Genomic DNA, 14,190 nt, shown 5'->3' with positions numbered 1-14,190 from the left:
GCAGCGTCCTTCGCTGTTGTCGTTATTAATGCCGGTTGGCTGTACGGTCATACGTGTGTCTGGCAGACCGATACTGCCTTCAGCGCCATTCATCTAGCAGGGTTGGGCTTTAAAATAGCTTAGACTATTTATGCACAGGTTTTAATTCTCTTCAAATAAACGTGTATTGCTATTAATACAGAGCGAGTACTCTGTACTATCCACATCCCAAATGAAATGAAGGATTTGCGTTTAACTAGTTGTGACGGGCTGGTAGTGCAGAGAGATTTTGTGCTAGATGCTTGCCGATTTTATTTTTTTTTTAAGAAAAGTTGTAGAATTGCATTGCACTAAAACTAAAATACTCTTGTCCTCTGAGAAGTAGAAGGAAAGAGTTGATATTTAAATGACAGTGTGAAACAGTAATACAGTAATACAGGATTACCAGTTCAGTCTTTACAATTAATCTCACACAAGTAATCCTGTGAAATACAGCATTTTCCATTTTCCTTTCCTGTTTTTTGACCACATATGGAGAGAACATTCAGGATCTGCCTGTTCCTTCTTTGGTCTCTTTTCCTGAGCGTTCTGGAATGGTGAACTTCTTCACTACAAATATTTCTGGTGTGTTTGTAAGTGTGTGTGTGTATGTATATGTATCTCTTTCTCTATCTTAAATTGTTACATAGTTTCTGTGTATCCATGACATGAAGCATTATATAAATGCTTAGCTTTAACACTAGCTGTGCATTTTGACATATGATGGAACACTGTGACCTAAATAAACATGTTATAAGCAGTTTTATTCAAGGTAAAATGTCAAACTGAAACTAAGGGGGCTGAAATGCCTTATGTTTTTGTCTTAGCTCTAATTATTTAAAGAAAACTTAGTGCTTTTATTTGAGAATGAAGCAGTTAGTTACTCAAAGTACTGAAACTTGTGTTAAAAAAACACAAACCAAACCCGAAGATAAAAAAAACCTGTTCTAATATTTCAAGTCATTCAACTTATGATATGTTGAGGCCTAAATTGAAAATAATACTGAATGTCCTATTCCATGATCAGTGAGGATGTTCTGAAAATACACAAACATGTATCTTCTTTTCTTACATTACTGAAGGTTTTTTTGTTAGCCACAGCCTTCCAGCTTTTCAGTGTGAATTGCTGTTCACCTGCAGAGAGACTTTATTTGGCTTTTGTAATCAGCCCTGTTTTTACAAATGAAAAGTTCTCAATTTAACTTCAGTTCTGCAATAGTGGAGTACACCTTTTGTTTTGTATCCTTTTCTTGTCCTCTGTGAGGAAGGCACTACCATTTTCCTAAGCACTAGCTTCTGGTTTAGTGCTTCCACTAGACTACAGGGAAGGCTTGTACAAAATGCGTTAGCATCTTAATATACTATTAATTTTGGATTAGTTTTCTTTTAGCAAGATTGTGCAAAATTTAGCTGTATTGTTGCTTTTGTTAGACTTGTTGGAGCCTATTTTCTGCTGAATGGTATCTGGACATCAGAATTGTGCAGGTTGGTTTTTGGGGAGATGTGAGAACCGTGGGCATTTGGATTTTTCTAGTCATCTGTTTTTGACATACGGCATCCTAGTCCTTTTATGCAGGAGTGGAGATGTTGAATGTCAAACAGTGGTTCCCAACAACTTCAGTTGCTGGAATGATCTTTTGAAGGGTCCTTTCAGATTTAGTTTAACTTGTAAAGTGGAGCAGAGACTGCACAAGGACAAGTTATTTAAACTTTGGGAGTCAGGTGCTAATAGTCCAAAGCCACTTTCTTTTATCATGCTGCCTGTTCATACTGCATCAGAGAGGGTCTGACCCTGTAAGCTTGTGTATGTTTATTGAATTCAAATAATTAGATTTAATTATTAAAGTCCTTACTTATCCTTACTCTCTTTCAAAACTTGGGTTGGACTTGTACAGTGAAAACTAAAACTTATCTGGGGACAGACTGTATAAGTCAGGTTGCATGTTTTCCTGGGTTTTGTTTGTAGTTTTGGTTGTTTGAAGTGTGCAGTAGCCTGGGAGTTGTATTGCTGTGTGAGTGGGGAGGGTTAAAATCTGCAGGAGAACGGAAGTCGGTATGAGAAGGTCAATTTATGAACTTCTTAATTGTTTTTTTAATCACCCTTTCATCCTTGTATTAAAGCTGGCTTAGCACTGATTTTTTTTTTCCTTGTGTGTAGAGAAGGTATATTACTATGTTTTCAGATTTGTTTTCACGTAAGACAGTGGATTGATGTGTATGTCCAATATGAATTGGATTTTGATACACATCCCATTTTGAAGAGAACTGTAGTTACTGCTGCCTTGCATTTCGTCATTAATTTGTCTGGTAAAGGATATTCTTTTGTAATTAATTTTCTGTCCCTGAACTTGGTATTCTGTATTGCTTGCGTCTCTGGAGTAACAGTATTGCATGCTGTTGTGGATATGGGTCACCAGTTTAGGGCATGGGACTGTTTAAGTGTTCTTTAAATAATTTCCTTTCATTTCTGTTTTGGTAAGATTTCTCATTAGAGGATCTTTAAAAAAAAAAAAATCTAAAACCACAACCTAATTATCTTTAGGGGGTAGATTATGTATGAATCTGTTTGAAATACCTTCTTTTAAAAATGTAGATAAGAGCTTAGCAGACTAAAGTGAACCTTTTTTAGAATGAGCTTCCTAAAGCTTTTCTGTGCTTTTTCTGTGAACAGATGATCTGTATTCTGAAAAATGGTGCTATAAAATGTCCACAAAATATTTGTTTGTCATGCATATTGTTGCAGATACTTTGTTCATCCTTATTTTTGTCTAACTCTGCTAGGCCTGGGAATTGAAGCAGGGAGGCTCTGGGCCCAATCAGTTAATACAGTGAATGATTTCACTGTGGTGAATTTGGACCATCTTCTCATCTCATGTAAACTAGCATTGGTTTGCTAAAGAAAATGGATTTTTCAGCAGTTGGCACCAGAAGAAATTTTGTTAACTGTGTTGCATCAGAAGAGTCTCTAATTTTGACACACCTGTGTACCTGCAACTGAATCCTTTGGGGCAATATATCTGTCAGAAGTATGTATTAAATGTTTAGCATTTGGTTGCTTTGTACTTTAAATTATGATTATAAACTACACAGAAGTCCGTAAAGCTTCTTAAAAAATGGTTAAATTGCTTGGCTACTACCTAATTGAGTGCTGGGAAACTTCTGAGATATGCAGCTGGGGCAGTCTGTCTGCAAGTTAAAAGCAGCTGTGCCACACCTGCCTTTTTTCTTTTACTTTGATCTGTATTGCCCATTACTTGGCTGGCTTTTCCAAATTAGGGTGTCCATGGAGCCTGGATTTGGGTGCAGGACTGGAGTCTCTTGGTTGTAAGCAGAGAAATGATCTTCGGCTATCCACTATGAGATGGGTTGGTCCTACTCTCTACCTGCTTTTCTCTGTGTTATGCCAGCACTGCTGGGTGTCTCATCTTGTTGTGAGCCACTTTAGGGAATTAAAGAAAATTTATATTCTGCAAGAGGGGAGAAATGTTCTGCTGGATTAGCTTGCTGAGCTTGCTCACCGTCTGAAGTCGGATGTGTACAAGCAGCAAGGGACAGGGAGACCTAGTTGTGCAGCTCGACCAAGGGGGATTGAATGGGTCCTGCTTCTGTGGGCAGGAGCTGCCCTTTGAGTTAGCGTAGCTCACTCAATTATCGTTCAAGGGATTGCAGCTTCTGGGAGAGGGAAGGAATGGGCAGTCCTGAATGTGGCTGTTTGACTGTGCCAGATCACTTCAACGCACTACCTCAGTCAAGAGGCATGGTATTTCAGAGGTGATGCTCTGTAGTAAAGTAGTACAAAACACTTCCACTTCTGTGGAGAATTAGTTGTTGTAAGATACAGTAATTTGTTTTACTTGAAGCAGTTTGCTTTTCTGCAAAGAGCAAGGATAATGTGGTACCTTCAGAATACGTATTGTGGATATTATGTTTTCATGCACTTTGTGTCCTTGTCTTCTATTTGCACTTTGAAACGTTATCCTCTAAGTATTTAAGTTAGTGTATTTTAAACATGAATTCTGGTTTTTTATAGTAGTTTCAAGCTGGGAAATATTTTGCAAATAATAGTAAAGTCAATCTTGAATATCGCATCAAAATCCAATTAGCAGTTCACATTTAAGATGTTTTTGAGAAGCTTATATAGTCCTTGTCAGTGCCTTGTATGGGAAAGAATCTTTTACCACAAGGCTTTTTCATTTTTAATCTAAGTAATGACATACTGATCTACTAAAACTTCATATGCATTATGTTATTATAAGCACTGATACATTATACAAGGTAACCATATATTTCTTAGTGAAATCTAGAGCATGTTTACGCTCAGGTATGTCCAAATGTCTGTTTCTAATAAATGTACCTAGTTTCAGGAAAAAAATCAAGGTACTTCTGTGATTTGCCTAAAGGTATTGACTGTTCTGTAAAGGAAGTTAATTTTGATCAACCTGTGTCTATTTTATTTTGGTTTTTTTTGGTAATAAAACTGGAATGATCCAGTTCTGGCTTTCCACAGGGTCTAGTCTGAGATGATCTGGGAATTTAATCCGCTTTCAGGTCCCATTTTCCTGTATTTCATAGTCAAATCGAAACTTGAGATCTGACAGGGACCTTTTGGATCACAAGTCCAGCCAAGCAGTGCCTTCACCAGCGGAGCAGGCTCCTTTAAGCTAGCAGAAGTCCTGCTTTCTCTGATGTTGCAAGACATTTTCTGTTCTTGAAGGTCTAATGTCTATTTTCTCTAATTTCCAATGTTATTTATACTCTGATAATGTTCACTTGTATTTTTGTCCAATACTGTTCTTTAAATGATAATTCTTTCCCGTTTCTGATGCTTGACATGACTGCTCTAGAGAGTTAATGTCAACTCCTTTCAGAGTAAGTTAAAAACAAGTCAATCTCTGAAAATAGATGAATGGCAGGAATCTGAGTCTGAGCAATCTAGCATCTCACTCCTACAGGGATAGGAAAGAAAAAGAACTTTTATCTTCTGCTAGTAGTGAGCTATTGAGTTGGCTTGGTCATCTCGTGAAACCTCTCTGCTAAAGATTTGAAAAATTAGGGCTTTTGGAGTAACTATTGCAATTTTTCACAACTATCAGCATTCACCGTCTCTCCTTTGCCATCCAGCTAAGGAGAAGGTACGGAAGTGTTTGGAGGTTGGTTGTTGTAATAGCAGAAGTCTTAATGCTCTTGTTGTCCCCTTCGGAATTATTTCTTCTGCCTTGTACTTCTCTGCTAATCATTGATATTTTTAGAGAAAATACACTTGTATTGCTTCTACTTTATAATTTCCAATACTTCAAAAGCATAATTTCTCTCATACTAGAACTTGATGTCATATGGTCTCAACAATGAAGGGTACTCCAGAGTATAGTAGTAGTATGTGAAAGTGAATGTTGTTATAACATGTTGGGATGCATCTTATGGACACAGTAAACCCTAATGGAAAAAAGTTACATGACTTCAGTTTTTAGCTTTAGTTTTAACTAGCAATAAAATGTGTGGGCTACCTAAAGTGCCGCAGAATTGGCTGAGACTACAGAGGTGAAACTGGGGTGAAACTTATATTTAAGTATGTTTGTAATGCGAGCCCATGTTAGCTCTGGAGTTTGGAGGTGCTGGATGAGCAGTTAACTCTGCAGTCCAGAGAACAGGTGAATGTTATGTGTACTCCTGAGTTCATTAATACCTTTTAGTAGGGATCTGCAAGTGTGGATAGAGCACAGTCTGACCAGCATGCATCCCTGGCAGCTAAGTAATAGGTTCTGGTTTTTAAAACTGAATGCAAATTAGTAAGACCGAGAAGGCATAATGTCTTCTGTTTGTTTGAAGATTTACTTGTTGGGGAAGTTTTATCTGTCTAGTAGCAAACCCACATTTTATTGTTTCATAATGAAGTTAGCAGTAGTGAATTGCTATATTGATACTCCAATATAAAAGCTCAAACTCTTTAGTTGACAAAACCCACTTTTGACAGATGTGCTAAATTGGAAGTATGGAAAAAAGCTTTTGAGGCTGATAGTCTTTAAAGGCAGGACAATGTGATAAATCCAATTGGTACTGGGAGTTGCTGCTATTAGTGAATAAGATAGTGTTAAAGTGTCTGTAGGATAAGACTAGTAAAGGTAAAGTTATTTAGAAAAGGGTTTCAGGACATGTTACTGTATGCAAATAGGGAAAAGAAAATTAAATAGCTTTATAGTAGTTCTATGTGAGACTAAAAAGGATGGAAGATTTTTGGATGGGATAAGTCTTTAAACTGAAAATACCAATTAAAACTTTTATTTCTAGATTTGGTTACCTTGAAGTTAGCAGGGTCAAAAAACCCAACTATTTCTGGTTTTCTGGATAATCTTTTCACATTTCTGTGGTGGACTGATCTTTTTCTATAATTGTTTTCTTCAGAAATACCGCTACCAGGATGAAGATACACCTCCACAGGAGCACAGCTCTCCACACATTAGCAATGAGGTGACGGGTCCAGAACTAGTTCATGTATCGGAGAAGAATCTGTCACAGATTGAGAATGTCCATGGATTTGTTTCCCATTCTCATATTTCACCAGTAAAGGTAGGCATTTTTAAAGTTGTTATAAGACTGAACTGTTTTGGTATACTCTCCGGGGATATAATTTTGTGGGGGGGAAAAAATGCATGATATACGTTCTGGTGTTTACAGAAATGCTCATTTGTAAAATCCGCTTTGTACATGTTAAGGCATTGACTTAGTTCCACGCATTCTGACTGAACATGTGTGATAGCAAAATGCCCAGATAACAAATGTAGGTAACTTAAGGTCTTGGGTGTAGTTTTGGGGGGTACTATAGTTACTGCTGTTAGTTGTGGTTTGGGTTTTCTATCAGGATCCTGTAGAATCAATTCTCAGTTTGTTTCTAGTAAATATTTTAGTTGAGGACCTATGTGGAAAGTGTAATAAACCAAGTGTAATATATGTCTCTGGAGTTTTTCAGCATGTAGCACCGTTATTCTCGAAACAGTTCTAGTAACTTCAAGACAGATTTAAAAATTAGGAGGACAAACTGAGTCTGAGGTTTTGGAGGGGGTTGTAGCAGGCAGTTTTATTTACTGGGTTAGTAGGGAGAGGTGGTGTAATCATTTTCTGAATAGCCTAATATTTTAGTGTGTCAGGCTAAATGCTGTTTTCTACAACACCTTTGAGTTCTTATAGCTTGTTTTGAGGAAAAAAAGGAGAAATTATTTGATGCTGGTGAGTATTTGGGCTTCGGAATGATGAGATGGGCTTACATTGTGGTAGGCCTATAGCTTGGTATTTTTAGCATGAATTGTTGGTGTGCGCTAGTATCCTTTGTGAATGAAATTGGAAGTGTACTGTAACAAGTGTTGCTATATTTTAAGGAAAAAGTTGTTTTGAATCTATTTACTTTTCCAGATTTTTTTTTTATTATGAAGAAAAATCTTACTGAATGTATCAGCTCTTTATAATTGACTTGTAGGGATTCTATGCAGGAACCAACTGTAGCGGGCGAGTGTGTTTAGTAATGGTGTTCCAGCTTTTCTAAGATTTTTAAAATGTATAGGTTGATATTAAACACATTTATTTTTACTTATAGCTCCATAATGAACTCTCTGTGTTTCCACAGTCTTCAGGAACTAGACAAGCTGAATTCTTTAAGCCCTAATGAATAACCTTTTTGAAGTGGGCTATATTGACTTCTAAAGCGCCTTCTAAGAATGCTAATATGACAAACCTTTCATTTTGAGGATGACTAGGACCTCAATCTTCTGTTGCTTACACATAGTAATACACTTTCACATGTCTAATTCCCTGAATTTATTAATATTCAGAGAGTAACACATTTTGTGTGCAACCATTAGAAATAATAGAAAAGAAAAAATCCTCTGCCTCCAGGGACTTAAGGTCAGCTGTGTTTATTTACAAGCTTTTCCTAATTCATAGTGCAGTTAGTCTTGCACTTCAGAAGGCATAAAGAGATGAAAAAGGCAAAGAGGCAAACTGTAAAACTGCCTGCAATAAGTGATCAAATATAATGCATTTCACAATCCAGAAACTCCTAGAAATAAAAAATTAAAATTCTAGAATGACTATGTGAGATTGACGATCTATTTCTTGGAACTGACTAGGTGTGATTTCATTGTACTTGAGACTGTTCGAAGGTCTGTAATTACCTTGGTTTCTTCTGGCTGCCTGGATCTAAGGGAAACCAGACTACTCAGGATAGTTCCCGTATTTGACTTTATTTCAGATTATTTTTACAAATGGCCAACTACAGAAATATAGAAGTGAGGAACTGATATTGACAATATTAACATTCCATGGAAGATGACTTAATTTCTTACCTCTCTGCGATATGAGTGATCTCTACCATACAGAGATCCTATCAGGCAGTCTCCACAAACAAGCGAGGGTTGTGTTCAGAGTGTTATATGAGACTCTTAATTGTCTGTTTTAATTGAGCTTTATCTAACTACTGTAACTTTCTGTAAAGACACTGATGTAAAACACAGAAGAGTTTTTACAGAAATAGATATGAATGGTTGTACTCTACGTTCTGCTCAGATGTGATCTAAGCTGATAATTTTTTGGTTTTCTTGGGGCACACTGAATATACAACTCTGCTGCTCTGTTCTGGAAGAAAGAAACCACATCTCATTTAAACTATTCTGGAAATAGAGTTAAGCAGCATGTAAGTATAATTATAAAATATGGTGAGGCCTTTTCAAAATAGTGTGTATCTTAGGTCTCTAAGAAGGATTACTGTTATCTTTCTCAAATTGGTAAGTGCTGGGAAATCACCACTTGATAGGAAAGAATGTGTGTAAGAGAGATACCATTGTGCAACGCGTGTTACCATTTATAGCATACACGGATTATTTTCAGGTGTCTGTTCTCTATTAATTTCAAAGCAATGTATGGCAGAACTGAAATTTCTCTGAACTTTGTTCATCTGAAAACTGGGGAGGGTGCTCCAGGTTGTAGGTTTTTTACCAACATTTTGTGGAACTTTGAATCCTGATGCTAAGTTGGCTGCTGGCTGGCTTCTCTCCTGAAGAAATTAACTGCTTTGTATAGATCATTTATAATCAGTCTGAGGTCTTAAGGTATTTGGAGTGAGGGGTGCATCCGTAGTTTCATAGGCCCTGGGAGTCTTTTGGGACCTTTTAGAGTAAAATACCTTTAAGCTCACAAAACTCCTTTTCAGTCAGGAGATGGTTTGCTAAAGTTATTGGAATAAATGCTGTTAAGACTTAAACGTGAGTATGTCAGGAAAAAACCCCAAGGTTGCTATTGTCTTATCAGCATAGCTGGTCCTCTCTTCTTTTTGCCTGATTATCTGCAAGATGTTCGTAGTTTTGGCATAGATCATGCTGAAGATCAGTTTAGCAGCAACAGCTCTGAGTTGAGTGCTGTGTGTAATTTATTTGGTAGTTTGGCTTGATGCACTGTGCAAGACCAGGTCTTGCCTAATACGCAAGATCTCGATTAGCTTTGTTAGCAGCTCTCAATAGCACATTTGCTTAAGGAAACTAAGTGTAATAGAGGATGTTGTGTTTATTACACTAACAAGAAGAGAAGATTTTTTTTTTAAAATATAAATGTCAAATACACTGTATTTGAAATGTGAAGTGTTATTAATTTGAAGAACAAATGTAGACACTGGTTTTATGATCATATGTTGCTTTTTAAGAAATGCTGCAGAGGGCAGCGGAATCAGATTTTGAGGAATACCTTCTTTTATAGCAAGCCCTCTGCAGTCTAGAGCAATAATACAGAACATGAATAGAAGATAGTGAAGAAGGGAGATGCCTGGTGTTAACTAGTTTACATTTGATTCTCAAGAGAAGCTTTCAAATTTTCTAGGACTTAAAGCAGCTTTTACAACTTGCTTGGACAGGTGAATGTTTTTCAAAGGGCATCTTTCAATGACCAAAAAGACAAATGTGTATCCCCAATTTTTAGAGGATGAGCATGTGACTACTATTTATCAAATGTTCCATGTTATGTACTATGGTAACTCAAGGTGGTTTAACTTCTTGACAGAGGGATGGGCTACCTCAGATTCAGGTTGGGTTAAAATACTGCACGTTTGCAATTAGCATGAAATAATTGATACTAGCCGTACTGATTTAAAGCTTAAACATGAGACAGGGCTTACAGATTTTGTCTTGTTAGGGTGGAGCTTTGTCAGTTTAAGAAGAAATGTATACTTCATATGTCTCGAGCATAAAAGTAGTAAAGTTGACCCAGAAGATTTCGTGTCTTCTGTTCCCTATTTAATACTGTGTGAAGTGGAACTCTAATTCTGTAAAACAGCTTTTTTTTTTTTTTTTTTGTTTAATGGTAGAGAGTCATGAAGAGATAGTGAAAATGGTCAAACTTCAAATCCTTCACAAATATGCTGTCCCAAACATTTTAAAGAATATTTTCAGGTAGGTAGGCAGCTAGTGCCAGAATTTCATAGAAACTTGTGATTACACTGTGAGATTCCTTGAGTTGTGAAATAAAATGGGATCAAGTTGAATTTATTTTGATGTAATTGAAGCAGTGCATTGCTACCAAGATTGGCCACGAGATGGTGATGCTACAGAAGGATTGATTTCAATTGTAAAACTGAATTGGGCTTCTCTGTTGTACCTTCAGATTGACATTTTTGAATTAAACATTTGTTTTTATTAAATGACTCCAAGTGAAATCTGTCATAGATATCATATGATACCAAAGAAATTTTTAAACTGTGGAGTGGAAGTTAGTTTTCTATCAAGGAAAAATGCTTTGAGTAATAGATCATTATAAGACTTCAAAATAATGGATCATGATGTAATAAGACAAAAAAAAAAATCTTAAATTACAGTATTCTTCATTTAAAGCAAACTGTGCATGAAAAGGAAAATATTTTATTTATAACTCTATATTTATGATGTAGCATGGCACTTCAATATTTAAGTATAGACCCTGATTGTGGCTTGTATATATTTCTGTATTATGTTTGTGTATTATGTGTTAGTATTTGAAGCTGCTATTTCACTGATAATACAGAAGCTCCAAAGAAATCATGCAATAATTTGTAAACTACTAAATATTTCTTGTACTGGAAAGATAAACCGTGACTAGTGTGATAGATGTTAATCTTTATCCTGCTCTGTAATAAATTCTTAATATTACAATATTCAACACAGTTCCATTATATCCACAGTTCCCATTCAAAAGTTGCACAAGGCTGTTCTTAGTTTTCTGAGTATTTGATAAGTTTATAAATGATACTATGGTGTGGCTGCCTCCAATAACAAGAAGCTAGACTTACTGATACAGAAAAGTCTGTTCAGTTTTGTTGGGTTTTTTTTCATTTAACCAAATCTTTTCTGCTGATCTGTCTCTGGAGATTTTGGCCCTTGGTTTATTCCTTACACACATAGCAGACATTGACTGCTGGACATAAATGTTTTAGTTGGAACATTGTACTAGCTTTATTAGTCTAGTCAGGTATCTAAAATTGCTTATTCGTGCTGTACAGTAAAATTTTAATTACTGACTGATTAGCACAGCCATAAAGAACTAAAGGTATTCTGCTGGTTGAATATTTGGCATCTTTAGAATAGCTTTATGCAATCATCAGTGAAGTAGCAGAACAGTCCAAGAATTGTGAGAAATGGATTTGGGGTGGGCGGGAGGAAGTATGTTAATCTTCAGCTTATGGTTACATAATTATGGACTCTTGTACATATTTCATGCAACACAGTTGGCTACTTTGCTGTTCTCCGGTGTTCACAGAAATGATCGTCTCTGTACAAGTGATGCTGGGAAAAGACAACAGCAAGTAGATGCGGCAGTGCAGTCATTGTCCTTTTTCATTACTGGCTGCCTGTTCAATCTCATGCAGATCTGTCATTCTGGCTGAGTGCTACTGTATTCTGCTAGAGTACTTGAGCTTCAGATAATGCAGTAAAAATACCTACTTCCCTATACCAAAGATTTTTCTTAAAAAATGTTTTAGACGTGAATTAATGCTGCTTGCCCACTGAAAGCACAGTGGTGGAATCTTTTGTGGTTATATAGACTTATTTTGATGAAGAAAACTATGATTTCATAATATTATGAAATGAAATGCAGATGAGTTACTGTTTTCCTATCTTTGAACTGTGAAGTATTTCAAACTAAGGTGAAATACTGTTCCCCATTGAAAAAAAGATGAAAGTTTTACCCCCAAGTTTTGACTACAAGAATCTTTTTGCTCAAGTGAAGCATCTAGTGCTGTGCCTGAAACTAATCTTATAATGTGTTGAATACGTTCGAACCAGTAGCTTTGCCCCATGTCAGTGCCCTTCTGCTTTATCTGTGTTTACCTAGCACTATCAGATCTGGGAGAAACTAAACTTATTCAGGCTCAGTTTGCATTAGAGTGAAAGTAGTCCTTTATTAGAATAAAAGCTGTAAAACAGAGTTTACCTTCTTTGACTCTGAATCTCTGAACTGTTGGAGCTTGGGAGGGAAGGATTACTCTATGCTTACACTATTAGCTACTGAGATAAGCCATAGGTGAGTTGCACATTTTGTTTGACCTAGTGCTGTGATTATGTGTTTGTTGGGTAGGAATTACACTCTTGAGCCTTGCCTTTCCCCGTGCTTAGAAGTAGCGGCCCCTGTTTTTGTGCCAGATACCCCATACTTAGTGTACTGTACACATAATTTCAAAGAAGTTTCTAGTAGTATATTAGTGGTACTCAAACCTTCTACATGACAGGCTTTGTAATCCTAGTAAGCAGCCCAGTTGACTACATGCACTTTAGTTCTGCTCTGTGAAATGAATGTCTTGTGCCCACTTAGTGTATGCCTGCTTTTTTCCACGTGTTTAAACATCTTTGGAAAAGTATTTCCAGGACCTAATGGTATTTAATCTTAATGGTTTAAAATTAACTCTGATATGAAACTGCTTATCTCTTAGTGCTGCAAAGCTTAAACGGACTGTGGTATCACAGGAATGAAATATGGCAAGGTGGTACTCGTTCTTAAAACAGCATCCAGAAGGGAGAGGAGAAATGAGAACTTGCTCTCACTTCTGTACTGGCAAAACATGGAGAAACTATTATAAAGAGCAGAATCAATGAGTATGTGGAGAAATTACAGAAGAGAAAGCAATGAAGGCATTGTAAAGAGAAGTTCTGCTGCACAAATCTCTTGGAGCATGTCCATAAAGATCATCTTGTTGATGTAAGTTTCTAGGTTTTCTTAGATGTACACAATAGAATTTCTCAAAAAAGCTCAGAGAGAAATTTAAGGTGTCATGGAATAAGGAAAAAAAAAAATCTTGGGATTTAATTGTTTAAAAAAAATCAACAACAAAAGGAAAGTAAAGGGTAAGAAAGAAGATCAGTAATCGTGATAGATGGAGGTTACCAGAAGGATCTCAGAAGCACTTTTTGTTCTCATTGCATCATCTCAGAGGAATGAGAGCTCAGGGTTTTAAGAGACTAATGGAATAATCATCTCAGTACTCAAGTTACAGTCAAAAAGGTAAATGGAATACAAGGAATATCTGGAGAAGCAAAATGGGAATACAACTGTGTTATTTTATCACTCTAGAAATCTGCACTTCTCCTTATCTTGATGAAGACGGTGTATCAATCTAGAAGTGGCTCATAGAAGAGGAATAAGAGTGGTCAGAGGCAGGGGGCAGCTACTGCACAATGAAAGGTGAATCGGTTTGACTCCTCAGTTTGGGAAAGAGCTGAGTCAGGAGATATCAATAAAACAACAGTCAGTAAGATTGAATCACTAAAATGGGTGAAACTGACTAGAGAATGGTTATTTCAGAAATACAAATTTATATTTGGAAATATAAATTGGCAGGTGATAGTTGTCTTATAGCTACTAAACACAGTGATCTACAGTCAGCCTCTGACTTAAGAATACTCTTTCAACTGCTGATAGTCTCTTGGTTTCTGGCTACACGAGTGGAGGTATTACAGCCAACATTGCTTGTCTCTTCTGTCCTTCTTCTTGAACTGGAAGCAAGTACCTTTACTTAACTCCTTCCCATTAATCTGTATGGGAAATAACTGTTTATATAAGCATGCATATACGCGCATGCTTCCTTTAATGTGAGACAACGTCTTTCCCCTGTGAACCTGAATCTTGTGCTGATAAGCTTAGTAGTCTCCCTTCTCTTTATCTCCTGGTGTG

General features: G+C 36.6%; 1 protein-coding gene across 1 annotated transcript in view; it reads left to right on the top strand.

The window, feature by feature from the left end:
* Positions 1–6,417: 6,417 nt before the first annotated feature.
* The window catches only part of DLG1 (discs, large homolog 1 (Drosophila)), a gene marked incomplete at its 5' end in the record, with an annotated part of 88,916 nt that continues 81,143 nt past the window's right edge, over positions 6,418–14,190 (top strand). The window contains one exon of the mRNA XM_009696851.1: positions 6,418–6,582. Within this exon, the coding sequence (XP_009695153.1) occupies positions 6,418–6,582 (165 nt within the window). The remainder of the gene's footprint in view (positions 6,583–14,190) is intronic.

This window comes from Cariama cristata, unplaced genomic scaffold, assembly GCF_000690535.1.
Source record: "Cariama cristata isolate BGI_N322 unplaced genomic scaffold, ASM69053v1 scaffold5713, whole genome shotgun sequence".
NCBI classification, from domain to species: Eukaryota; Metazoa; Chordata; class Aves; order Cariamiformes; family Cariamidae; genus Cariama; species Cariama cristata.
Note: the sequence above shows the minus strand (reverse complement) of the source record. Positions and strands in the feature narration are given on the sequence as shown.